This window comes from Idiotropiscis lumnitzeri, chromosome 5, assembly GCF_059441095.1.
Source record: "Idiotropiscis lumnitzeri isolate Australia: NSW breed Sydney's pygmy pipehorse chromosome 5, RoL_Ilum_1.0, whole genome shotgun sequence".
Classification (NCBI taxonomy): Eukaryota; Metazoa; Chordata; class Actinopteri; order Syngnathiformes; family Syngnathidae; genus Idiotropiscis; species Idiotropiscis lumnitzeri.
The window spans coordinates 7,888,181-7,915,720 of record NC_142395.1 but is presented as its reverse complement, the minus strand read 5'-3'; the positions used below and the strand labels follow the sequence as shown (position 1 = coordinate 7,915,720).

At 39.5% G+C, this 27,540-nt stretch overlaps 2 protein-coding genes across 2 annotated transcripts; one reads left to right on the top strand and one right to left on the bottom strand.

Annotated features, from left to right (window-relative positions):
- Positions 1–427: 427 nt before the first annotated feature.
- Positions 428–25,949, top strand: LOC148336796 (uncharacterized). Its single transcript, XM_088296640.1, has 14 exons — positions 428–586; positions 8,145–8,282; positions 9,947–10,196; positions 11,280–11,404; positions 11,913–12,105; positions 12,873–12,989; positions 13,644–13,667; positions 14,458–14,499; positions 14,671–14,702; positions 14,949–15,033; positions 15,158–15,289; positions 15,850–15,942; positions 16,434–16,536; positions 25,736–25,949. Exons 1-14 carry the CDS (start codon positions 528–530, stop codon positions 25,738–25,740), a joined length of 1,398 nt encoding a protein of 465 aa, XP_088152766.1. The 5' UTR covers positions 428–527; the 3' UTR covers positions 25,741–25,949.
- Positions 19,291–23,684, bottom strand: LOC148336797 (uncharacterized). The gene is made up of 2 exons (XM_088295946.1): positions 21,563–23,684; positions 19,291–19,469 (listed from the first exon to the last, which is right to left on the bottom strand). The coding sequence occupies exons 1-2, from the start codon at positions 23,682–23,684 to the stop codon at positions 19,291–19,293; spliced, it is 2,301 nt and encodes a 766-aa protein (XP_088152072.1).
- Positions 25,950–27,540: the final 1,591 nt, after the last annotated feature.

The window sequence follows — 27,540 nt, the reverse complement described above, 5'->3', positions numbered from 1 at the left end:
CAATTCTGCAGAGGTTTATTTTTTTGTAGTCAAAATGAAAACCCATGATTGTCACTATAACTTCAATATTCTTTACATGGATGCAGTACATTGTTTCTGTCTTGTAACATTTAATTTGGGAACAGATTATTCCACTTTTAAAAGAAATCAACAACATCAGGGAATAAATAAAAGTTCCCCCATCCTTCCAAGCAATCAATAAATGTACGATCATGTGTACAGCGCATGCATTGTGATCATATTTCCTTTGTAATAAACTCATCTCGCAAATCCTCTTGGGAAGCGTCACATGACCCCTCGTTGTTAAGGGAGGTTGGGCTCAGTCAACACTCCGTTGAAAACCTCACGGAGGGAGGGGTGAGCTGCTGCTGCTGAACATAAAGACCTGACATGATGCTCTACAGATACAGAGTTGAGTGAAGGACACGCGGAACAACTGTAGGAATAAAATTCCTGAATCTGAACCTGGAATCAAGCTGGAGGCTACAATAATATCAGAAGGAAGAACAGGAGTAAGCCAGTCCACCATGTCAGAGCCCATCAGAAGAAGAAGCTCCAGCAGACAGCTCCTGCAAAACCTCATCCAGTGAGAAAAAAATCTATTGATTGTGCTGTTAGTTAAAATACCAGATGTAAAATAAATTGCATAAGCTAAGTGTATATAGATTTGATGGCTTCAAATGTCATTTGATATGGTGATCAATACATCATTTTTTTTCTCCATATAATTTGAGACAACGTACATACATCATTACCAAGGCATTCTTTTTGGTGTGTTTTTAAGTTAGTGCTAGGGCATTTCAAATTATTGTGATATTTATTGTAGCTGTTCCTCAGCTCAATGAATAGGCGAGACATTAAGATGGGCGCTTTACTTTGCTGCTTGTGTGATTCACCATGAAAACTAATCATAAATGGACAATATGCGGTGCAACATCAGTACTGAATATTGTGAAGAATTCTACTATTTTTTTTAAACACAAAAAATGACTGCCTCATTGCCAAGGGAGCTTATTCATAATTGACGTGTTGATTTCTGTTTCTTTTTTCTATAGTACGTGTCACGTTCAAAGATTGCTGCATTAAAATGGGATTGATTAAAAACAAATAATAATAAAAAGAAATACAATTACAGAGACTAAAGTGAAGATTATTTACGAAGTTTCTCATGGGTGTTATTTTGAATTCTGGACTTGTGTTTCCTTTCTTTCTTAAGTGTCATCCAGAAAAGGTCTGTGACGCTGCCTGAGAAGAGATTTGTGTTGTTCGATTGCTACTAGATTGCGACAAGCAGACCAATGGCCTGAATATTTTGCTGTTCTTTAGCTGTGATTTTGTTGGTAAATGAGCATTGACACGTGTTTCTAGACGTAAACAAGGAAATGAATACCAGAGACAGTTCATCTACCCATTTGACTACTACTCAGGGACACCATGTGATAAGCAAAACTTGGTCAACTCCCACAGTACAATAACATGAATTTCTGTTTAGTAGATAACTCTTAATTTGTCCGTCAGCGTGAATATGAGAGTGAATGTTTGTTCATATGCACACATGGACATTTTAAAAAATTTTGCCAGTCCGTCATGTGTCATTTTCAAGTCAAACTTAATCACAATCGTCCGTTGGTCGGTCTGTCAGTCCGTCAGTCGGTCCGATAGGAAGTTCGCCGGTTGGTCCGTCAGTCGGTCCGATAGGAAGTTCGCCGGTTGGTCCTTCAGACGGTCTGCCAGAAGTTCGTCAGTACTCCCGGATTACAGCACTTTGGTAAATACTGCCGCCTACTGTACTGGAAGTGCAAAGCGTTTCATTGTCAATGGAAGCAAGCTGCTTAGACTTAGACTTTACTTTATTGACCTCTTGGGGTGACTCCCTCCGGGAAATTAAAGAGGCTTGTATTCAGCCACACGGAGACACGCAAAAATAAACACATATACGTACCACTACATAAAATATTGGATTCAAAAGAAGATTGTAGATTCCTTTTCTCATATCTTCTGGTTCCGCCTCCTTAAACAATCACTCACTCGCATACATATTTAGTCTCTATAGCCCTCTCAAAGTACTTCCGGCGGACAAACACACAGGACAGGTGGGGCGTGTTTCTTTTAGCGTCAGCAAAATGTGCGTCCGTCAGTGACGGACTAAGAGGTCCGTCAGTAGTTGAGCCGCTTTGTGACGATTACACACATCTGTCAGTGCTTAGTCCGTATTTTTTTGTTCCCCATTTATAGTCAATCGTTGGCAAAACGCGCGTCTGGACTGACTGACCTTTGTTTATATGTATTTGCCTTGCGACTGTCTGGTGGCCTCTCATGCAAAGTTAGCTGGGATAGAAAGTGAAACTGAAAATGGATGGTTGGCTCTACAGTTGATTTAATAAAAATTGGTCCATTTCAGTGAGTGACTACAATATCAGTGTGACTCCTGTGAGAGTTGCCTAGAAAAAAGCTGCCCTAAACAGGCAAACGAGGCTCTACAACACTTTGAATAATAAATGCGCTCTTATCTTCAAATTTTTCATGTTTTCAAATATTGCACCCCTCAAGTATAGACTCGTTTATTGTGTTTGATAGGCAATCCATTATAAAAACAGGCTGCTTTTCATTATCAGTGTGGTTTTTGTTTCATCAGTTATTGGTGGAAAATGTGTGTGACTTCACTCTGTTCTCGGCTCAATGGCGTCTTTTATAGTTGCAACTTCCCTTATGGCCATGACATCATCTGGCAGGATCCCCAACTCCCTTCTGCTCAGCTGCACTCAACATCCACCCCCACACTACCACAATTTGTACACTCGCACAAATTATTTTCTACTGTACAATGTGTGGTGACATTTTGCATAATTTTAATTTAGTGGAAGCAAAATTCTTCTTGTAAAAAGTGAGATTACGGCCTCTTTTGGGTTCATGAATTTAATAATACAAGGCTTCGCGGGTAGCCCACTTTATATTGTTTCGTATGGCATTCATGGTGGAAATCGTGATTGATTAGTACCCTATTTACTCAGTTTGCGTTTCACAGCTTCTTAAGTAGTACTTCTTGTATTGGCTACAGTTAGCGATTACTCATTCTAGAAGCAAGGAACGTAATGTTGCGACCATCTGGAGTGGTTTAAAAGGTGGCTTTCTGCCTTTTACCTAGATGACTTCTAAACTTCTATCTTAAAACGTTTGCATTCAAGTTGAGTTGCTTCACTTGAAGACTTAAAGTAGTGTGCATTCCATTTTTATAGTCTTACTGATATTTTCCAGAGTCAGTGACTGATAAAGTGGAATCGGGACCCATTCTCATTTATGCCACTGGATGAGAATTTGTCTCACACTCTTACACGCTACACTGCCACTACACAATCTACAGTGCTGCTAAAAAGTATTTGCCCCCTTCCTGATTTCTGTGTGTGTGTGTGTGGGGGGGGGGGGGTTCATACATCACTCACAAATGTTTTATTTCAACAAGCAATTTTAATATCACACTGAGACAACCCAAAGATATATAAATTGCTGTTTTTAAATGATCATTTTATTTACCAAGGTGGGAAAATAATACAAACCTATCTGGCCCTATGTGAAAAAGCAATTATAGAATAGCAAATTCTGCCACCATAACTGAAATCAAACGGTGGCAATAATTGGTGATGAGTCTTTCACGGCGCTGTGGAGGGATTTTGGACCACTCTTCTTTGTAGAATAGTTTCAGCACTGCCAGATTGGAGGGTTTTCTAGCATAAACTGCCCGTAGAATATCAATATAATAAATCTTTGGCCATATATTCATTTTAATTCATGCTTTTTTGCTTGACATAGACCTGAATGTATTGTAAGTCTTAATTGATGCCAAAATTCCACTTTCTATTGAGGGCCAGACAGTTCAATCACAAGTTGAGCTGTTCTCTGCTGCCTTTACTCTGACACAACATTGCTGACAGACATGAAATTAACTTGCAGTGAACTCATGCTTGTTAGAAATGTGCTCTCCACTTGCAGCTCTGTTAAATTCAATCATACTATTTAGGTCACTTCCCCACATAATAATGACCACAGCATGTTTGACTCACTCGGCTCACTAGGGAGCTGATTAGGTTAGCATGTAGGAAATAGTTTATCAATGATTTCATCCATCCTAAATTTTGTTTTACTGATCTAAATTTTTAATCAGATGGGAGTGTGTACAGGTTTGATTTAAGGCCTTATACTGAATAAATCAAGACAGCGGCGTCACTAGGTTTTATGGACAGGGGATCTACCAAATGTGCCAGAGTCTTTTAGTGCATTGCTATTTCAGTCTGTATTAAATGCACACAAACCCCATGTTTGTAGCCGTAACGATCCCCCAGTCACACCAAAAACAATATATATAGTAAACATTGTACAGTGTGTGCGAAACTATATGCAAAAAATGGTCCCTCTCATTAAAAAAAAAAAACACTGACAAAAATTGACCTAGTAATGCAATCAAAATCAATTTAACAGTTGCAATCGCCAGCTACTCGGTGGGTGGAAGCATCAAAGAATGCTGTCAGTTTTGAAGGGTGGCAAATCGGTCCTTTACACTGTTGTGACTAAGTGCGTAGAGGCTAATGGCATGATTTTGGCTCACAGCAGTTCCGAAATACTTTCGGCACATGTGGGCCTAAATGGTTAAGCAAAAATATTGCTCAATAATATTTTAAATGAAAAAAAGTTATATTTACCGTTAGTAACGACAGCAAGCCAAGTCAAAAGGGAAAAGATGGACTGGATTTGTTCACAAGTTTATTCAGTGGAATAACAACATGGGCTCTTTACCTTAGACCAGGCATGCCCAAGTCCAGTCCTCGAGATCTCCTTTCCAGCCCGTTTTAGATGTATCTCAACTGCAACACACCTGATTCAAATCATCAGGCTTTTGCGAACCTTGCTAATGAGCTGATCATTTGAATCATGTGTGTTGGAAGAGAAGACTTCTAAAACAGGCTGGATAGGGGCTCTTGAGGACCGGACTTGAAACCTTGCTTTCGACTATAAAATAAAATAAGCCCATAGATTTATGTCCATATTTAAGTGAATAATGAGAGTCCATTCTTCACATTCTTTACCTTACGCTGCATTTAGTCGGCTCTGTTTGCTGTCCAGAATCTGCATTCCAGATGCTCAGCCCCGTGCCACTGAAGTCGAGGTCGCAAAGAAAACACTTCTTTTTTTTTTTTTTTTGGTACTAAGAACACTCTCAATATGATAAAGTAGCCTGGCAAGGGTCATCTTGAAAAGGGGAAAGTCACTAAAATTCTTATCAAATATAGGTGATATTATAAATATTTTGGGTGTCTGAAGGCAGCTGTCAACCATGGCTTCTGGTTGGCCCGAATAGTGATGGTTGTGGTGAGTGTGACATTTTCCATGTATTTCCTCGTGTAGGACCTCTCTGTGTATTCCAGGAGGTTAATATTGTCATTGTACGGGGCTGCTTGTCTGAAACCACTCCAGTTGGTGCTGGAAAGGCAGTCCTGGTTATAGATCAACTTACAACAAAGAATAACTTCATTAACATGTTTTTCTTTTTTTTTTTGGTGTGTCACAGAAAAGATTTAAAGTACCAATTTGCCTGAAATTTAAAAAAAAATAATTGAGCGCATCATTGCCACCTACAATTGGATTTACAATTACCGTTTACTCTTGTGTGGCGTAAAAAAAAGCATATCCCCCCGTTGACATTGCACTGGCTCCCCCTTTTTTGAGAAAGACTCTACAAATGCGATGAAATTAATTCTGAAAAAATAAAAATAAAAAAATATTCAACTGCGCAAGATTCATGAATTAATGGGTGAAAATTGTAAAACAGGAAAGGAAATGATATTCCATGAAGGTACACGCATTATTGCACATACATCAGCATTATTGCAAAGAACTTTTGAATTTATTACACAAACGATCAGAACAATTCTTAGAACTGAATTGCTGACTTGAATCGTTTATTGCGGTGGGAAAGAAACTTTTTCTGTCTGTTTGACTGAGCTTCATGTGACCGGTCATGACTGTCTGAGTTTAACACCTTGAATATGTAGTTACTGGGGTGAGAGAGGTCCTTGATGATGTGGCCAACTCTGCTGAGGTAGTGAGAGCTGGCGATGTCTCAAGGCTGGCCAGAGAGAGAGAGAGAGAGAGAGAACTAAAAAAAAGGGAAGTGCCTTGACTCTGATGAATGAGTCATAAGCTGAGCTCAACACTTCCAAAGTTTTGTTCAGTTTTGTCCATGGTCTCATAGCTTCCATTATGAAACAAGCTCCCATTAATCCTCATCTCCATCTTTCCGTTTGTTCTTTTGATATCTCTCATTAGCTTCCGTGACTTGCATTCAAAACAAAGCTGTCATTTTGTGATGTGATGATTTCATCTCTGGAGGGAAAGTTGATGAGGTGTTTGCATAGTTGTTTCACACGTTCTATGTCTGAACTGCCAGGCCTTTCTGTGTGGTGTGAGCCTGCCAGCTCTGTTCTGTTGTTATATTATTGTTTAAGATCATGGACGTTCACAGGGTCTCACTCTCCTTAAAATTTACTGCAAACCATAAAGTTGACGCTGCACTGCAGATGGGCAGTGAAAACACTACAACAGATGTGCTATAGAAAACTTACTCTTGTTAAGTTCTTCCTTTGGAACTGACAGTTCTGATTGCAAGTTGTAAGTTTCGGAAAATGTGACAAAAACATTTACAGCTTATTACCATTCATATTGTCATTAAGTGTGCGTGAGTAGAGGACTTAGGTCTAGGGAGGAATGGAGGCAAGGTAGGATAGACTAAAAAAAAATACATATAAACTTATTTATTTTCCAAAATAAAACAAAGAAGGGAAGTTTGGCATGTGGAATCTCAAATACAAAATTAACACGTCGAAAAAGCCAGACTCAAAGTAACAAACCAAACGTGGAAATGGACTCACCATAACAGACAAGAAGTGACAAAGATATGTGACACTACAATCAAAAGAAAGAAAGCAGGGGTCTAAATGCAAAATGACAAGACAACGAGAAACCTCTGGAAGAGAAAAGTGGCTGAGGAAGATGATTGGAAAACACAAAAACGCACACGAATGATCAATCGTCAGACATAAGTTGAGCCGTCGATACGTGCTGTCACGCATGACGCTTGGAAAGTAATCGGTCATGTGATATTAGTCGTACAAGCCGAGGCACTTGATTCATGAAGGTTATGTGCCATTGTTGTCAATGACGGGTGGTGCGATGGCCTCACAGTACAGAGGAAGTCGGTTTGATTCCGGCTCCGGCCTTCCTCTGTGAAGTTTGCATGTTCTCCCCGTACCTGTGTGGGTTTTCTTCAAGTACCCTGGTTTCCTCCCACATTCCAAAAACATGCATGGCAGGGCGATTGAAGACTCTAAATTGCCCCTAGGTGTGACTGTGAGTGCAGACATTTTTTTTTGTCTTTGTGTGCCCTGCGATTGGCTGGCAACCAATTCAGGGTGCCTGTAGATAGCTGGGATTGGCTCCAGCACCCCCCACGACCCAAGTGAGGAGAAGCGGCTCAGATAATAGATGGATCTCGTCAATGATGGTGTTTTTTTTTTAAATTAAAAAACAAGAAATGGGATGCGCGTCATTGAATTGCAACAATCCGTCATCAAACTGCAAACACTACCCTTATTTTTTCTTGCCATCATTCCAGGGAAGTATGCAAACATTGCATGCACATGGAGTTGCAAGAGGCGACGTTTAGAGATCCATCCACTGGAGATCGGTTATCAAAATGTTGATGGAATGGCCAAAATGGTAAATGATTGGGCGGATCCACTGAAACTCGTTCTTGTATGGACGGTCCTGAGGGAGCTGATTGAAAGATACAACGGACCGCCCCGACAAGAACACGCACACAAGAGACAGACATGGAAAAAGGACACACAAAGGAAACCATGACATAACTAAAATCCAATCAGAACCTTAAAAAAAGGCTCATGGCATACACAGTTCTATATATGACCTGAAATAAGGCTAAGTCACTCGCGATTGTTAAGTATTGCAAATAAAAGACCATTTGTTTTAAATGAACTCCTACACTTAAAGCTTTCAAGCAATCCCTTATGCTCTGGATATGTTCCCAGGAGGTGAAAACAAATGATGACGATGCAATTATATGTTGACGACTGCAGGGTAACGGTCCAGCGGAGCCTGGAGGATGCAGAGGAGGTGGAGCGAGAGCGCAGGAGGAGAACCAGGGAGAGGCAACGGGAAGAGCAGATTTCTCCGTCGGGGCCTCACCAACAAAATAAACCAACGTTTTCCGGAGTGTAAGGCTTTTCTCCTTTGTTCAGTATAGTAGAGTAGCTTTAAATCACTGGCAGGGGTTGTTGGGCAGCTTTTTTGTCAATAACCTGACATATTCAATATATAAAAATGGTCTGTGGGGTTCCCAATTTTTTTTTTTGCAGCCCCCCTGATATAGCCTTGGTCCACCCCAAGGATAAAAAGTCTAGCTTTGCAGCACATCTTTTTTCATGATAAATAATCCTCCAGTCGCTGCTATCTATCATCCAGCAAAGTACTTTGTGCAGTGATAACGTTATGTCTGAGTTTGCTGGCATTTTATCCAGATTTATATTGCACCACTAATACAATACATCAGCATGGACATACTTTAGATTAGAAGCGAGGTTACGGCTTTCATGTTTCAGTTGAAATTTGTGTGCCGCCAGTTTTAGATCGTTCAATGATATTTGAGGTTTTTGTTCCAAACCTTTGCGTCTCTCAGATAACATCCTCATATTCTAGATCATTCCGTTGCATAGGCAAAATTGAAATTATCTGACTTTGAGACTGCCATGTGAAGTTAATGTTTTTTTGTCCATAGTCTCTTTTGGATATCAGATATTTTTTTAATTATATAGTATATAGTAATTATTAATTCAGAATTGCCAGCATGGGTGTTCAAATAACTTTTGTAAACACCAGGCACTTTATATTTGTGCCCAGCCAAAGTCTACCGCAAAAATGGGTCTAATCATGAGTGAAGGTTTCATTCCTTTGATATTTTTGGAGATAGGGCAGTAACAGCAGAAACAAGTGGTTTGCGCCGTTATGGGAGCGAACACACTTGACGAGCTTCATAGCCAATGGAAGTGGATAATCTCATTGTCTTTAAATTCAGTGCACGAGAGGCGCACAGTCTTTGATCATCGCCGAAGCATTCAATGATTCAATGGAGTCCCATCAGGAGAATTGATGCACGCAAAGTAATTTTTAAAAGGAACTGCAAGCAGACCCCCATGGACTGATGATGTCATGTTGGCTAGGGTGATCACAGATGACAGCTGTGAAGCGGGCACTCGGAGACCGCTTTTCACCCTGATGGTTCGTGTCCATGTGTGACGCCCACATTTGCGATGTTTGAATGTCTGACGTTGATCATTTGTTCAATATGTTTTTTTCCACCTCCATAAAATTGCAATGCTCAGAACAATCATTACTGTGCAGACATTTTAATTAATACTTTTGTCACTTCAAACTTATATTACTGTAAATATCTTTTATCTGGTGCACACCTGTCAGCCGCCTTGATGCTTGCACTGGCCTTCGTTTCCGGGATACCTGTCCACATCAGAGCAGATTTTTTAGGTGCTGCTTTTAACCTATAAAATTTTAAACAATTTCTCATTAGTGTTTGAATTGCGGTTATCTATGAGCTCAAAGTGCCATGTCTAATCAGAGTTTGAAAAAAAAACAACCCTCTTAGTCACTGGACTAGTCATTTTATGTTTCTGTATTTATTTTGATCAGTTGGTGCAGCGTTTATATTTTGTTACAAAAGTCATTCACGAAAGAATAAACGCCCAACATTCTCTCGCATAGAAAAATGAAAACATTCATTGAAATTGTTATTGAATCATTGTGATTAAAGGACTTCATTTTCTGAAGTTCAATTCCTGTGAGTTTCTTTTCCACTGCTGTTCCACAGATCAGAAGATGAACTGTATCCTAGTCGCTGCTCCGTGCAGGAGGAGGATGAGGGGTTCAGTGACTGGAGCCTCAGGTTGGAAAACCGTAATGATCTTGAGCGCGTCAACGTCAGGGCACAGGAACCTTCATCTTTGCAGTGGAAAGCAGGCAGAAAGAATGAGAAACAACAGTGTGATGAAGAGCAGGAGGGATGGCAGCCAAAACAAAGTAGTCACAGCCTGCAATCTGCAAGAAGCCCTCCACTGGGGGTATGCTGCCCTACTCAATCAACCTTCTTCCTCCCTCACTTTAGGCGTTTTGCTGTTCACATTCCCAAAGAGAATACGGGCATCTTAATCTCTGCGACCTCAATTTATATCTGAGGTCTTCTGGTCAATGCTGCCTAATCTTCAAACCATAGGAAATGACACAGTTCACGACTGTCCTAAAACTTTGCTTTCAGTTTAGCTGGTAGCCTTCTGTCACAGATCTTCTCTCAAGAAGGTTTTTGACACAATCGATCATGATATACTGTTTAAAAACAAATTAAGATTTTGGATTAAAGAGTTAGGGTTGCCTTGGTTATAAAAATATGTAGAGAAGAAACAATTTTTGTAGCTAAGAGAATCTTCACTTTGAGCTATCATTTGTGGTGTGCCGCAAGGATCAATGATAGGACCAAAATGATTTTTATTGTACAGAAAAAACATATTTGACGCTTCCAATATATTAAAGTATGTTATCTCTGCCGATGATACAAATGTGAGAACCTTGCAGCTTGTCGAAGTTTCCTTAACTAAGTCACATGGTGGCCGACTGTTTAGCACGTCTGCCTCAGAGTTAAGAGGTGCAGGGTTGCATTTCATCCCTTCCTGTGTGGAGTTTGCTTGTTCCCATCTTGCTTGTGTGGGTTTTCTCCGGCTGGTCCGGTTTCTTCCCGCTTTCCAAAAACATGCATGCATTGATTGAACATTCTGAATTTTCGACACGTGCAGGTCGATCAGTTTGGCTGCCAGGATGGCCGAGTGGTCTAAGGCGCCGCGTTCAGGACCCAGTCTCCCCAGGAGACTTGGGTTCGAATCTCGAATTTCCCCATTGTGGGACTAATAAAGGGAATATTATTATTATTATTATTATTATTACATTCAAAAGGAATCACAAGAAGTTGTCAAGTCGGTGGTTAGCAAGTCTGCCTCATTGTTCGGATGTGCAGGCTCTGCAGGGTTCAATTCTGGCTCCGCTTCACTTTCCTCTTCTCTCTTACACTCTTCTTTTTTGCCTGATTTGACTGTGCATGTTTAATGCATTTTTTGACATACCTCACATTTAAATGCATTTTTCTTTAATTTTAGAACAAAGAAGTAAAGCCACCATTCTGTTCCAAAGTGTATCTGACAAATGATCCAAGACAACAGCGGGCCAGCACCAGCGAGCCATCAGCAGACACAATGCCCTCCTCAGCGGCTGGAAGGATGAGGTTACGTGTTCTACACTCATTATCTGATTTAGTTTCACTTAGATAAAAATGGTTGTACAATTTGGCTAAAATAATTCCTCTGTTTCTGCTAGTGCACGCTTGTCCGACTTAACTTTTGACAAATGTAAATACTTTTTTCTTTGCAAAAGTTTGAAGATTTTATGTTGATGAAACTTAAATTACATCAACTTCTCGCCAACTTGGTAGAGCAGCTAGCTATCTTTTTAACCACTTGCACACTCAAGGAAATCCCGTAGTTGGCAGGTGGCATATCCTTGCCATCCACAATCATGCATATTCAATTAACTTATGGTCTTACTACATGGCATGCATAAGAACCCAAATACTGAAAATAATTGAGAAAAATCATGAAGACACCCTTGAATATTTATCAAATGTAAGGAATAAATGGTCTTGCATGCTTCGAGTAGCTCAAGTCTGAGACACTAATTTGGAAAGGCCATATAACTTTTAAACACAACCCTAATATTTTTATTTTCCTAAACAGGGAAGGTGTTTGCATGGCAAATCAAGAAGAAGGAGGCGTGCAGCAGATTTTGCAGAAGGAGTGGAGGTCAGGCCCGAGCAGCAACAGAGGCACATTTGAAGTGGATCATGAGGCAGAGGATCTCAACTTCACACATGAAGAGCTGAAGGAAAGTCTTGCAGAGTTTGAAGGAATCCAGAAGCTGGCGGAAGAGGTCAGTTTTTAAATATCTCTTGACTCCAGATGCGAACGCTGCTTTTGTTACTTGCAATACTCCAAGCATTGAGAAACCTGTGTCGATTCCCAAATGCAATTGATTTGAGATGTTCACCACATGTCGTTACAGGTGTGAGACAAGAGGGGAATTTAGTTTTTATTATGTCTTCCTTAACTTTTACAACAATTGTGTTTAGTTGTCCCCAAAAATGGTCCATACATGTTCACCACAAGGCCAAAGGATGTATATATAAAAAAAGCCTGCCAATTATCTTAATGGTCAGTTTGAAATACTTGTTTGAAAATATGGAGTATAAGATTGACTCCTAATAAAGTGAGGAACATGAGCATATTCTTGTTATCCAGCGACACGTATGCTTGATTTGGCTTCATATCAAGAGCAGTAAATGAGAAGAATGCCCCTCTGGTCTCGAAGGTGAATAAATGAGGAATGTGACTTGGCAAAGGCTACACTGAATGACAGGTTTTCATTAGGCTTTAGCGCAACATTTGGAATCACATTTTGAGGCATATTTAAAGGGTACGTGCAGATGTGTGTAACACAAGTGTTGCCTCGTGTGCTGGTGGGAATAGTGAATGGGAGGTGGACACAAGTACTTGTTTATTTTCCTAAATAATGGAGGAGCACTGAAAATAATGTCAAAGAGTAAGTGTATGAAAGTGTAAAACGATTTGAAGCTGCCATTCGACAATGTAATCATTTGAAGAGTAATGGATGACTTTTATCTGCTGGGTGTGTTTCAGAGGTCAAAGGAGGAAAGATGCAGGAGTGATGAAGACCGGCGGTGCGGCCTTTCTGTTCACAGCAGTGATGAGGATGAGACAATAAACTGCTATGGAGCCATGAGCCCAACATTCAAGGTATGGAGAAGAGTCAAAATTACATTCTGTAAATTCCAAAAGAAGTTCAAAGCCAAATTAGGCTTGAAGGTTGCGGCGGTTTGCTGGTTACTACAGCAACAATTGAATGTGAGCTTCTAACACAGAAGGTTATCATCTTTACCTCAATCACACATCTCTGTGTTGGGTTGCAAATGGTTGGTCAGTAGTAAGGCTAACCTCAAATTAGGTTTCAGCAAGCGATCCTGCTTCTTTTTCTTTGGCCAGCAGGGGGCGACTCTAGCGTTCTGCCATGAAATGATTGCCACTTGATTTAACTCCCAAGTCTAAATCTCTAAAATGGATTTATTTCCATGAAATACAGCAAGAAATTGTTTGGAAAATTATCTTGCAGCAAAATTAAATGATCAAATTGAGCGGGGTTGTAGGTAGACTTTTTGCTGTTGGGTAATTTTTTAACATAGTAGCTGTAGATGATGAATTGCATCCGATCATCATGCTTTTAGTAATTCAGCCTTAATGAACTCAGGTATGCTTAAACTTTACGCTTATTCCACTTGGTGTAAATCAATTGATAATTTTTGTTGTCATGTGTAACATATCTTATATAGGGCAGCTCAATTGATCAAGTATTGTTGTGATAAAATATCTTCCTCATGCTGTTTCTTCCAACAGAAACTCCTCATTCAGTTTTACCCAGTAAGTCACTTGTCCTTCCTCATATTGCTGTGGGGTGAACATGGTGGATCGGCAAGGATGACCTGAATTGAATGCGCTCAAAAGAAGACAACACAATCATGTCTAATAAGTAAACTGCATTTTGCGGTTAATGAAGTCACCCTCCAGGTACATGACAGCATCTTTAATTGCTCGAGCATCCTGCTACGCGCTTTGTTCACATGTGAGGGCCAATTGTCTTTCAAGTGAAACAGAATCCTGTAAACATGTTCCTTAGTGAAACCAGATGTTGGATAGTCCATAATCAGAATTGGGAACTCTCTTTCCTAATTCACATTAAGCATAACATAAACATACAACACATGCGGAAAATAATTAGATCTCGTTTCAAATACCGTTTGTGGAAAATCTTATTTCACTATAATTCCATGACTGCCAGAAAAATAACACTGCGCATCACCAAACCTATTTATTTCTTTATTTTTTTGGGCTCAAAAGAAATGTAACATCTCAACACCATAGCACCCAAAGTGTATGGACATTCACACAAGAAGTCCTAAATCAAAAATAAAAACTCGAGCGATGACCTTAAAAACATTTTAGCTCTGTCAACAAGTGTTATGCTGATATTTAACTACCCAATAATTCTTGCAATGGTGGTATAAATGCTCTAAAGAAACCAAAAGGTGCAACAACAAAGTGTCTGTAGCGTTCAGGATACACAAACAGGCACCACCTGATTTTGTGCCATAACAAAGACAAACTGTCGCTGAGCATTGGCATGCATCTCAGCACACTGTTTTCTGTATAGGATGAGGCGAAGATCAGAATACCAACAGATGGCAAATGTGTGGTAAGTTGGAATCAAATGTCTTCATTGGGTGACTGGTCAGAGGTTACATGCCACTGTTCCCTCTCTGTGCTTCTGTTCTTATTTTATGTTATTGTGCATTGAACATGATGTGCTTGTGTTACTGCAGTGTCAAAACGTAATGATTGTCCCATTTTTTGTTATTTCCTTCAGATCACAGAGCGAACAGAATCCTTGAAAAAGAGGTGGGTCACCAGGTTGCCCCCAAGGACCTCATTAGTAGCCCCCCGGGCCTGTTAGTTAGGTTCGCCCTGTTCGACTGCCTAGTTAGCATGATTAAAATGTTTTAACAAGCGTAATTTTCTACTATTTTCCATGAAAATATCCAGATGTGTTTAACACATTTAAATCACGAGCAACCAATGTACATGTCCGAGTGAAATCTTTTTTTTTTCTCAGTGTATGATTGGTGTTTCCTCTTTCTGTCAAAGTGCTAACACCAAGAAGAAGGTTCCACAACCTCATTGTGTTTCCAAGATTGACAAGAAATTGCAGCAGTATACGCATGCTCTTGAGGTAAAACATGCCAAGAGTGTCAACTTGAGCTGAACTCTTTCTTTTCAGATTATCAGTATGGTTGATTGTGCAAAGTCACACTTGCTTCTGGTAATTTTCCAAATAACAATTTCTTTCTTTACAGGTTTCCACAAAGGAAGGCAAACCAGCTAGTCCTTTCCAAGTGGACGCGATAAGTCCCATCACTGACAAAAAGAATCTTTTTGAGGCTGCAGTGGCATGGAACCAAAACACACTCACAAACACACCACCAAAGGTCAGTTAATAACTGATTGAAGTAATGCGATAGTGGGACAGAGAAGCCCTGTCACTGAATGTGGGCAACACACACACACACGTAATGTACATGCACCAATTCAGCCCCACGTTGCTACAGTAAAGCACACACACATACAAAGGTGCACGCACACACACACACGCACATATATATATATATATATATATGGAGAGAGAGAGAGAGAGATACAAAGGTGGGCATTTTACTTAATTTTGACAGTCCGTCATTTGTCAATCTATCATTTTTTTTCAAGCCAACTCAGTCCAACAATACGTCCCACCCACCCAAGGAGAAAAAAAAAACATGTCAGTCCGTCAGTCGGTCATAGCAAAAAGGTCATTTCCTGATGATGTTCCTTTTAGGTACGTGTATTTTTGCTGAACAGTTCTTGGATTTGTACAAAGATCTTGAGTCTGCTTTTTATTCTGCTGTGTTCTGACAATAAATATAACAACCCACTGTAATCTCATCATAAATTAGTTTGTTTTAAGATGACTCCAGTCCAGCAAGTATTCAATATTCTGTCTTTTTATTATCAGGAAATAAAACCTGGTGTAGTTTTAAACAAGAAGAATGTGTGGGAGAGCATCAGTGATGTAGTTTCTCTCGCTTCTTCTGGGCGGGACAGCAAGGTGGGTGGTTTATGTCTTGATGTCATGTTGTGGAACATTCAGTTAATTTAATAGTTTTCTATATCTTTTCTTTATTGAGGCGCAGCATCCAAATATTCATAATTACATAAAATTATGCATCCAGTCATTGTGACACAAAAACAGGAAGTGATGCAAAAGAAAGAAAGCATGATATAGAAATGAAGTTCATGTCAATGTCATGTAATGATAATTGTTATTTATTTTGGGATTAAACAATAATGAAATGTTTTCCACATCGGTACCAACGTGGTTCTCTTGTGCATTGATTCCCGCAAATACATGTTGGGGACTATAATGTTTCAAATGTGCCAAAACATTTTGAATATGTGAAGGCTTTCATTAACATTGACTTTAGAAATGATTTTAACATGAATGATGTTGGATAAAGTATAAAAAAATGCAACATGAGTGAAAGTGTAATCAATGTTTTTCTTTTCTCTGTTTTAAAACGAACTTGAAAATGAACTCAGGATTGCTCAGCTGGTAAAAAGTATAAATATGTTGTGACGGCTCATGGCAAGTATGAGAAGGTTTCTGATGAGGACGGCCATTGTGATGATGCAAATTGGACAGGTAAGCTTGATGTTCGGCAACAGTCATACAAAGAAAAGTCACAAGTATGTTTTGGCTTATTGTATTATAAGTACTATGTTTTGTCTGTCTTGAGTTTAAATTTCCATAGTGACTGGTTTTGTTTATGACACCTACTTGTTCAGTATGCTTTCAAGTTTACCACCCCGACGCTACAAGATACATTCTAAGAAGTACAAGAACTTAGATCTCAGAAATAAACTCAGTTCATGGGGTGCTCCAGAAGTTTAAGTACAGCTTTAAAAGTGTCAAACAAAAAGCAGAAACATAACAGACAATTAAGATTGGGAAATCTGTTGTTGTCAGTCTTAAATTATTTTTTTTGTGTCAAATGAATAGAAGCCCTACCGCTGTCCTTTGCTTTCCCAATACAAGCTATTACAGTACCTTGTTGGCCTCAACTTGCCTCGGGGTCAACTGCCCTCCCTGCTATGCAGGTCTTGCTTGTCATTTTTCATTTATTTTTGGGATGCTGTAATTGACCAGCCAAGTTACACGCTCACAGGCTGTGTCAGGTTTGGTATGTAACATTTGTCAAAGTGGCAAGGCATGTTGCAATTCATTTCACGCGCAAAAAAAAAAGATGAAATGCTGACTTGAATTCATCTGTTTTTTTTTTTTTAATTTTTTTATTTATTTATTTTTTTTACAAGATTGTATTTTGTTCGATTATGGCCGGATAGAAAACTGTTTCATGTGCTGTCTAATGTGAGTATACTAATTTGTGTTTCTGTTTACCAAACACAATACTGAACACAAGCCATAATTTTTCTTAGAGGTGACAGAAAAAAAGAACAGAATCACCTTTACTACTCTTGTCTTTCAAACACAACTTATTGTATCAGACACAACAATGTATCACCTTGCAGTTGATATTTTACCGAATTTTAATGACACACTGAATAGTGTTTTAGGAAAATGCAAGTCATAAAAAACATAAAATGTCAATTGAAATGTTTGCATATTTTGTCAGTATCACACAGTGAGGATATTAAAACGTCGGTGTAATAAACAAGGTTCTAGATGACGTAATTAATACACGGAATCAGGATTTCACAGTTGTTTCAGCGTTAGCACCCTCCTTTGGTGAATTTTTGAGACTACAAGTCACTTAGTAGCAGCAGTTACGTAGAGTGTACATGGGAGAGTAACCGAATAAAATTATCCGCGATTCGCGATGTCGTCTGTCTGATGATTGATGTTATTACAAACAAGAAACATCACAGACATCCCAAATTAAATCCTAATTCTAATTTAGATCATTTTCATTTTAAGACAGCGTGAGGGACATTCAGAGTCAAAACCTTTACAACCGATCTATGGACACGCTTACTACGGATCAAACAATGCATTTTCTTCACTTCCTTTTCCCTTTTTAGTCTAAACCAGCATCCCATCATTATTATTTACATTCAAATTCCAACATCATACCATTAATACTGTTGTTTGTAATGTCCCCCCGGCCCCCCAAAAAATAAAAACACAGGCAATGCTATCATCTGATTCACAGTTCCATTGAGAATGCTTGATTAGGCCAAAAATGACTGACATACACATTTCCCTCCAAGGCTGATTTACAGAATCATTCTGTCCAATATTCATTTAAAAATGCATTTAGGAATGTAAATCCAAACGTATTACTGTGGTTTAAACTTCAAAAGTTAACAGCCTTAAATACAAAGATGCGGAATGACAACTAATCCACCTTGGCTATGAACTCATCATAAAATTATAAGGGCTCCTGTTGGGTTTGATGTATTTAATATTTGACGTTTTTTTTTATTTATTTTTTTTTTTTTTAATATAGCAAAATAAAAAAGTGTAAAGCTGCCTCTAAATACAGCTCGAGCATGTGATGCATTATCCATGAGCTCCCCCCAACCATTTACACTATAAACACCCTAAAAACCCGTTTGCGCAACATTCAGTAAACGCATGAGTTCTGAGAGGTACTAAGAAGAAATGTTTAATCAATGTTACATTTAAACACTTTCTTAACTGAACACATATGGCGTATACTTAGATCAATGTTCTCTCACAAGATAAAAAATAAAAATAAAAATGCTTGTCCTCTTGAATAATTCAAGAGACTCAGACTCATTAATTAACGCCAGGCGCATCTGTCCAAGTTACATTTGTTTTTTATCATTCGGTCCAAATCCTCTGGCTATTCTATTGAAGTCCTTCCGATCATCTTCCTGAGATTTCCGCTTCAGTAGTCCCCTTTCAAACACTGCTGCTATTTTTGTCAATGGCTTCTCTGCCGCTTCTTTTAATTTCCGAGCATCAAACCGAGGACTGTACAGCAAAACTGGTAGACGATTGACGAAGGATGGAACCTCCGCATGGCTGTCTTTGGAGGGCTTTTTCTTTTCTGAATCTTTTTTGGCAGTATTGATCTGGTGCATGATTCGGTCTTTGGTCGAGAACATCTGAAAGAGGAGGGCATCCCACATCTTCAGTGCCCTTGGACTCTCATTGTTCTTGACCAAGTCTTGATTATCACATTGATCTGCTGACAACTTCTCCTTACTATCACTGTCCGTGCTTTTGGTCTCACTGGACTCATCGTGAGATTTGGCCAATGGCTCTGGAAAGACAGGTTCCTGTGGTTCAACCACCATGTGTTTCTTGAGCCGTGTCCATCCACTCAGTTTAGCCTTCAGGCCTTTTGGCTTCTGAGCTGCTTTTGGCTCGGTTGGCAAGGGAGATGTTCCTGCTCTAACTGTGTTTTGTTCAGCAATTGAAGATGCAGTTGATGTCACTGACTTCATGGAGGATTCGACTGCTGGTCTCTCTGCCATTCCTGCTGTAGACTCCGTCTTCAAAACCTCCTTGTCTTTGAGTCCAGTGATTTGTTGAGATAGCAGTGACGCTCCTTTGTTTGGGGATGGAGTTGAGACTGACACTGAGGCCTGAGGCAAAGAGGTAGGAGTGGGAGAATCAATCACAGCAGCTTTAACAATGGATGATTTCATGACAGTTTCTGTTGCTGGCTTTGCAGGGGAAATGTTTTCTACTGGCTGCTCGGTAAAATGCTCGACCTTAATGGCAGAAATATTTGGCAGCACTGAATTGTGGGAGTTTTTAACAGGAGGGTTTCTTTCTAATGTGGCAGAAGGGCATATTTCTCCTTGCTTAGATGGATGTGATTTTAGATGGAGACGAGGGCTGCTGTTGGTTTCCATGTTTAATTTTAACATTGTTTGAATGTTTTTTGATTGGGAATCTGGTTTAACAGCGACCTGAACAGTGGTAGAACTTGTGTTGAAAGACATTTTCTCATTTTGCACAGGTACTGGGGAGGGGGTCTTGTTCAAAAGAGTATGACTTGACTGGTTCAAAATGAAATGAAATGCCTGTGTTGGTGTGTTGCACAATCTTGATTCTTGTAACAAGGGGGCTCGTGGGACAACCAAAGATTTTGTTTGCATTGTGGGGCTCATTGGGGTAGGAACTAATTGAGTGATTTTAGTTAACGAATGAGTTACAGCAGTTTGCCTATTTTCAGCACTGTGTGAATTGCTTTGAATATTTTCTTTATGCATGTCAGTTTCAACAACTATACTTGGTTCTTTGGCCAAGTGTCCATTTTTTTCCTCCCTCATCTGAATGCCTGGTAAATTCACAGGCGTTAGAACTTTTTCATCAGACTTGAGGTTTGGACTCTGTTGTACATATCTACTAGTTATTTTCTCTGGATTTTCAATTACAGTTTCCTCGAATGGTGTCAAAAGAGGTCGATTTTCATTGCTTCCAGCTATTGTCTGAACAGCTGGCTTTGTTGTGTTTACTGGTCTTCTGAGCTGAGGACTTTTTTGAGTCACACGTCTCATTGTAGGGCTCGAGTGTACATTCATTTTGATGTGGGGTGATTTACACAATGGGTTACCACTTACCACTGGGTCTGTTAAAATAACCTCAGTGGCGAGAAGATTTCCACCAATGTTAGATTTGTTTGACTTTGTTGTATACGGAACACCTTGATCATTTCCTGCCATTTCGTTTATGATAGGAAGAGACGCTGCTGGTAATTTTCCAGGTACCAAACCAATGTCATTGGTTGGCAGAGCGAGCATATCAGAATCGCATGTTCGGGTTTTTATATTTGCTTTGCTGAGGTCTATATTATTTTTAGCAACGTCATTTTTAATTGTTAGAGATGCTCGTGGTCTGCCTATCAAGGCCTTAATGGGGGTAACGTTGCAATTTTCTTTATGGCTATCTTTATATTGCAATCTGAAGTCTTGAACACCATTGTCAGTTGTTTTGTGGTTTTGGTTTGGTTGGTGGTCTCTCTCCAAAGGGAATATGTCAGGGGATTTGGTTGTAATCATTGGTATGTCAGGGAGCTTGGTATTTAGCACAGGGTTATTACTTGACAAAGTATTTACAGGGCTAGTGCATGTTTTGAAAGCAAAACTGTCTCCCTGGAAACACATTTTGTGGCCTACTGTCTCACTGTGTCTGTGATTGCGTACACTATATGCAGAAGCTGTTATAGGCTCATGTTGAAGCACAGATTGTGTCGCAGTGAACGTTGGGTTTTTAATTTCAGTCTCAAATTGGCAGCCTCTGTTTATTTTTTCTGGGATTTTGTTAGTACTGGCCACGGTAGAGGGTAAAACGTCATCGATGTTAAACTCAGTGCTTTCTTTCATATGTGGTTTAAATTGCTCTCTTGGGCTTTGTAAAGCTTTGTTATCAATTTTGACAAAAGGCTTTGTATTTGCTAAAGGATTTCTATTATTGACTGATATTGAGCCAACTCCACTTACACCACTGGTTTCCTCAAAATTATTGTCTGATTCATCAACGTGTGTTTTGTCCTTTTTTGCACATTTCTCAACATCAATCACTTTTGGAAAAGTGTGTGTTTCTGTAGTTGAATCTTGCGCCGCCAGCTTTGGGATTTCATCAAAGAAACTACTGCTATTGTTTAGGGATGGAGTCACATTTAGAGCTGCCTCTATAGGAAACATTTTGACAGTCTGAGTGTGTACCTCACCTGCTTTAGGGATTGGCATTGGAACCTCAGAGTATGAGGCCATTCGCGTAGATACGTCACCTGTAGACTGATACTTATGTTTCGGTACCAAGCCAAGGGGAAGCTCAGGTCTTTTTTTTTCCAAACTAGATGTTTCAAGTGAAGGTATTTCCACATGCTGAGTTTTGACTTCACAACTTTTCCCAAATACATTGTTGCTGTTTTTGACCGTCGGCTCTGTTTGGTAGTTTGAATCCTTTAGCATTGGAAGTGGATGCACAGTGTTTTCAGATTCATTCCCCAGCGATGGTCGCTTTTGATGTCCATTAAGTTGTTTTGCTGAATCAAATTTTGAAACACCAATATCCTCCTCTGAATGAGTTTTGGAGAAAGAGGTCAGCTCAATTCTGCGGGACACAAGGCTTTGGTACGATGTTAGAGTCCGAATCCCACCATGAGCAGCATACTGAAGAGGAGTAAGTCCATAATAGGTTGATTGTGCTTTTGAATTGGAAGCGGTCAATGATATTTGATTCTCCAGTAGTGATGACAAAGACTTGCGCACCTCGGCAACTGGACGATGATAGGTGGGCGACAGGTGGCTCAAGCTTGTGGGTTCTTGTGGATAAATCAATGCTGATTGGGTCACTGGTACAGTGCAGAAAAATGACGGGACCTTTGGCAAATATGCAGCTTCTCTTTTTGAAATTTGGTCAGTTTTCAAGTTTGAAATCGATTTTCTATGGGCAGAGTCAGGCAACAGAGCATTTGATGTCCAAATCTCTCCAGGAACGAGTGCATCTGTGGGAAAACTTAGGTTCAAAGTACTCCTACACGTATTTCTGTTAGCACTCTTCTCCTCGTAATTGGTGTTTTGCCTTTTGTTATAATTGTCATTAACATTATGCTGTGCTTCTTTTTTAGTAGCATACATTTTACTATGAAGAGAATCAATGGAAATTGAGGAAGAAAAACCATTTTGACATGACTTCAAAGCTGTACTTGTTACACATAATTGAGGATCCGTTTTGGATATTTCACAAGCTTGATTGGATACTCTTGACTGTGTACAAGATGTAATCTTGGGTTTTGCCCGTAAAATTGTGGGCACAGTTGGTTTCAGATCTTTTGTTTTCTCTTCAGCGTTTGTCTCCGTGTATATAACCCCGACTGAGTCTTCATTGTAGGTTGGGTTTATTGCTGTAAGGTCTTGATTGGAAGGCTGCTTGGCGAACTCATTAAATGTTGCTTTTGATGTATACGTTGAATTTTTGCGGCCATCGCACCTCGTCGCTTTTGATAACTGCCTTAGCAAGTTACCATGACTGATAGGTCTTGGGGACCAAGACTTTGATGTATGGAGTCGAGTACCCACTTTTGAAATAGTGTTGGCTTCCACATGGTTGGGAGTATAATGATCTTTTTGTGAGTTTGAAACTGATAACAGCACCGGAGGAACAGGAGACAGATCTGCAACTGGAGAAGGTGTTGGGTCTGGGTCATAGTTGAGGATAGCTGAGGATCGTGTTAAGTTATGAGTTGATATTTTAGGATTGGACTCTGACGCTGTGACAGGATGAACTGTTGTGACTGACTTAAGGGAATTTGGTGACACTGAATTGAAAGCAGCTTGAAGTGAGGATGGTGGAACCTCCTCAATTCTTGGTATGGTGGTTGAATTTACTGGTGGCATCAAGTCAGGAGTCAACTCATCAAATAAAAATGTGGAACATTCATAGAGTGGTGCCACCTGATCTTTAGAAGTCTTGATATGTCTTTTGTAGGTCTGTGGCACATCACCATCAATTTGCTTGTAGGAGCGTCTTTCAAGGAGAGGAAATGCAGATGCGGATTGATCAAAGGTGTCCAGCGGGAAAGTGGAACACAAAGATTCCACAGTGCAGAATGAATCTGGTGTCTTTGGTGGGCTGGACAAGTCACTGTGCTCGAGATCTGTGCTGGCTTCATTGACAGGTGACAAGCAGGAACGAAAAGGCACAGGTGTCTGAGAGAGACTACCCTTTTTCTTGACTCTCTTCTTTTTGAGTTTCTGAAGTCTCACATTGTCTTTGGCAGGTTTGGGTAGTAAGGGTGGTGGATATTGCTGGGAAAGACCAGACTCAAACCGGCTGCGATCTTCCATCAATATATCAAGTCCTGCAAAAGATACATATATCAACCAAATGGCATTATTTTAAATGCAAAATGTTAACATTGCAAAAAGATTCAGAGCAGAAATGTCTGTTTTGTTTCCCACGGAACAGAAATTGCAATAAGTTTTTTTTGTTTAATCGTAATTGTTTTTATAGCTTAATCTCACAACATTAAGTTCAACACTATAACTAGAATAACAATATAGACAATTCATTTCAAAAGTATCCCCACCACTTGACTTGAGCCGACATTCTACAGCTGTATTCTATGAACTTGGTTTCTTCCAATCATGATTTCTGGCATAGAATTCCATCTTTGTCTCTCTCGGTCAGGAAATTTTAGGCTGGCTTCATATAAAGCCAATCCGGCTGTTTTTGTCCTGACTTTCCTCCTTCCTGTTCAAAGACACTCTCTTATGATTCTCTTATTGTCATGATCTCTTTTAGTTGATTTTTGGTTTAATACTTATTTCAGGGGCGGCACGGTGGTTGACTGCTTAGCAGTGGAGAGGTTGTGGGATTGATTCCGGCCCCGGCCTTCCTTTGTGGAGTTTGCATGTTCTCCCACATTCCAAAAACATGCATGGCAGATTGATTGGACATCCTAAATTGCTCCTAGAGATGAGTGTGAGCGGGATGGTTGTTTGTCTATTTGTGCCCTGCAATTGGCTGGCAAGTTCAGGGTGCACCCCGCATACTGACTGAAGATAACTGGGATAGGCTCCAGCCCCCCCTCCCGCGACCCTTGTGAGAGGAAGCGGTACAGATAATGGATGGAAGGATTTAGTTTCAGGTTTTTCTTGTTTATTTGTGTCTCGTTAGTTGATTGTGTCCCATTGCTTATCATCCCCGTCCCTGGTGTGACCCAATCAGCTCCCTCCAACTCTTTGTGCCTTGCCCTGGTGCTCCTCATTGTTAATTTGCTTGTATAGTATTTAGTTCCCAGTTTTCTTTCAGTCCTGGTTGGGTCATTGTCAATGTCAGTTGTCCTCTTTGCCCGTGCAATGTCTTGTTGCATTTGTTTTTTCTTCAAGTCAAGTTAAGTCTGTTTGTTCTTTTTCAGTCACGTCAACTTTAGTATTGTTGATTTTCCAAGTACTTTGTTTATCATTTTGTTGCCTTTAAATTAAATCATGTCATTCCTGCAATACTGCTTCCTTGCTGTTTGGGTCCTCCTCTTTTCCATGACTTGCTTTGTAATGCCACCCCAATGCAACAGAAACAAAAATAATAATCAGTCCATTTTTACTCTCAGTCTTTTCTCCAACTGACGCTTCTATTTTGTTTTGTTTGCGCATGTGCACAAGTGCGATTAGCATGTCTCAAAGTGACAACTAAAGTCCACATTCTTTTCTTGAACGATGAGGGGAAAAGGGCCCTGATAATGAGACTAGGAACACTTAAAAGAGTTGGTTGGTGGTGCTCAACATGCCAATACACAGTGCAACTATAGAAAAAAATCATGCACACTGTAGACACAATTTCTGTTATTGTTGATTCAATTATGGTATAATGCAGCATTTAGTATATGCTACAATTTATCAAAACAACAACGTTTATCATCGCCCTGAAGTGTAAACTTTTCAAGTTCTCTCCAGACTTAAGCCCCATTAGAGCAAACATTTTCCCTTCTGACTGACTAAAGGGAATAACAAGAAAAAAACAAACAAAAACTGGAAATCATTTTGAACACTCCCCACAAGGAAGCAGAACGAAGAACGCAAGAATTTTGCAATGGCAGTTGGTCACAAGCTTGATGTTTCTTTTCAATCCATAGCAGCGATATAAAATGTCTCAAATAAATAATGGGCAAGAAAGTTGGGTGTTCATTGCTGAGATTTTCTAGAGATTGGGTGAATATTGTCAGCTCAAAATACATCATGAGACAATATTCCATAGAGTTACGTGGTTAAAAATGGCACATATGTCAAATGTTTCTCTTTGACTAAAATGTTTGCACTAATTTCTTCATTTACACACTGTCTTGTAGATTCCTGTTAATAATTGTTTCATTTTGATGATATTTTCTTCTCTTTTTCAGCCTGAAGAAAAATCAGAAGTGGAACAAGCCATTTGTGATTTCAAAAAGACACTTTTTACTGCTAAAAATGTAGCCAATATGATTTCAGTCTGTTTTAACATTTATGGCACCAATTTACTCAAATGTTCTTAAGATTCCATGTCACACCTATTTATCTTATTAGCAAAAAAAAAAAATTGAAAACGCAATCACTCTTCTGTTTATTAGACAGGTATTCGTCAACACTACGGTACTTCATTTTGGAATGTAATAAAATAATTATATATTTTTCTTAATCGCATGTGATTTTCCTGATTTGTTTCTGTGTAATTTACTGAATACATTTACGTAAGTCGTGTTCATGTTCATCGTGTTCTACTCTGAATTCTTCTTGCCTGCTCTGACACTGTATAAGATGGCTTCATGTCTCTCAGCTACATCTGAGGCTAAAATTAGAACATGAGCTCTCATCACTGACTCATTTACACATTTTGAAAGTTTTAATTGGGTCTTGGAGACGATGCCTTTCTACCAAAGGCAATACTCGTAGAAATAGAATGGCATGTAAAGCTGTTGCTTATGGCAAGGATGCATTGAACCGATGACATGCTTCTTATGGAAATAGTCTTTCAAGGAGGCGGTCAAATTTGAGAATGACCTTGGCATGATATAAAAGTAACTGACACATGCAGAAGAGGTTAAAGAGGTGCACGCATGCAGGAGGGACAGGAACTTTTAGCCAATGAGTGAATAACTACGATATCAGCTGAAGAAAACCAAACATTTATCTCACTAATGAAAAAATTTGGTTCCATTCAATGGGAGTAAACACAACATGCAATACCTGAATGCTTGCATATGGACATTATTTTACTTTCCCACGGATTAGAGTTCCTCTCATTTACCATGTACCATGGTGGCTAGTAGAATTGCCTCCTTTCAGTTTGAATAGTATATTTAGTTGCCGCTAGAAAGGGTCTGCAGTCTAAATTTAGTCTGCGGGAAATAAGAGCAAACATTCTGACAGTGAGCACCTGCTGCATGATGTCTTACACTCACAGAAACAACATCAGTCTGTTGGAAATCAATACGAGACACAAAGTCCTCACAGAGCTTCTATAAGCTTGGACTTGTGTCTCCGAAAGTTTGTTGGCGTCACATTCACTGACTATTGGTGATGTCAATTCATAAAATGTGTGTTTTTTTTAAGAAAACAGTTAAAAGGGGGCAGGGTTATGTCCATATTGAACTTTATAAATGAGTAGCATTTAGCCGGTCTACAGTTAAGTATAAATTTGGGTTGTCAAAGAGACTCCAATGACAAGGAGGCAAGCGGACACATGAGAAGTCCCTTTTTAAGGCTCGGTGCTAGGGAGTCTTGGCTTACGTCGAAGCAGCTCAAAGGTGTAAGATCATCTCTGATAGAACTGTGCCATGACCTCAACAAATGTATTTTTAAATTACGTGATTAAATAAAATGGAGACCAAGGCCTTTATGTATCTTGTTGAAATAATGTAAATCTTAATAACATAACTCAATATTAGAGGCAGTTGCCGCCTTTGTTTTGCCCTTAATGCTGTAGAAACAGCTACAGCTCGATACTACAAGTTTGGTCGAGACATTCAAGGAATATTCCATACCAAGTTGATAAAAGGAAAAACATGTCAGTTGTACTGTTGCGCATATTTTGATAAGCGCTCTCTCTCACTCACTTTCAAGCACAACACTGTGCAGAAACACAGTACAATCTTTTTTTTTTTTTTTGGGACCACCTGTATTATATGCAACATGCATTTAAGATTTTGCAATTACCCACATGCTGCTA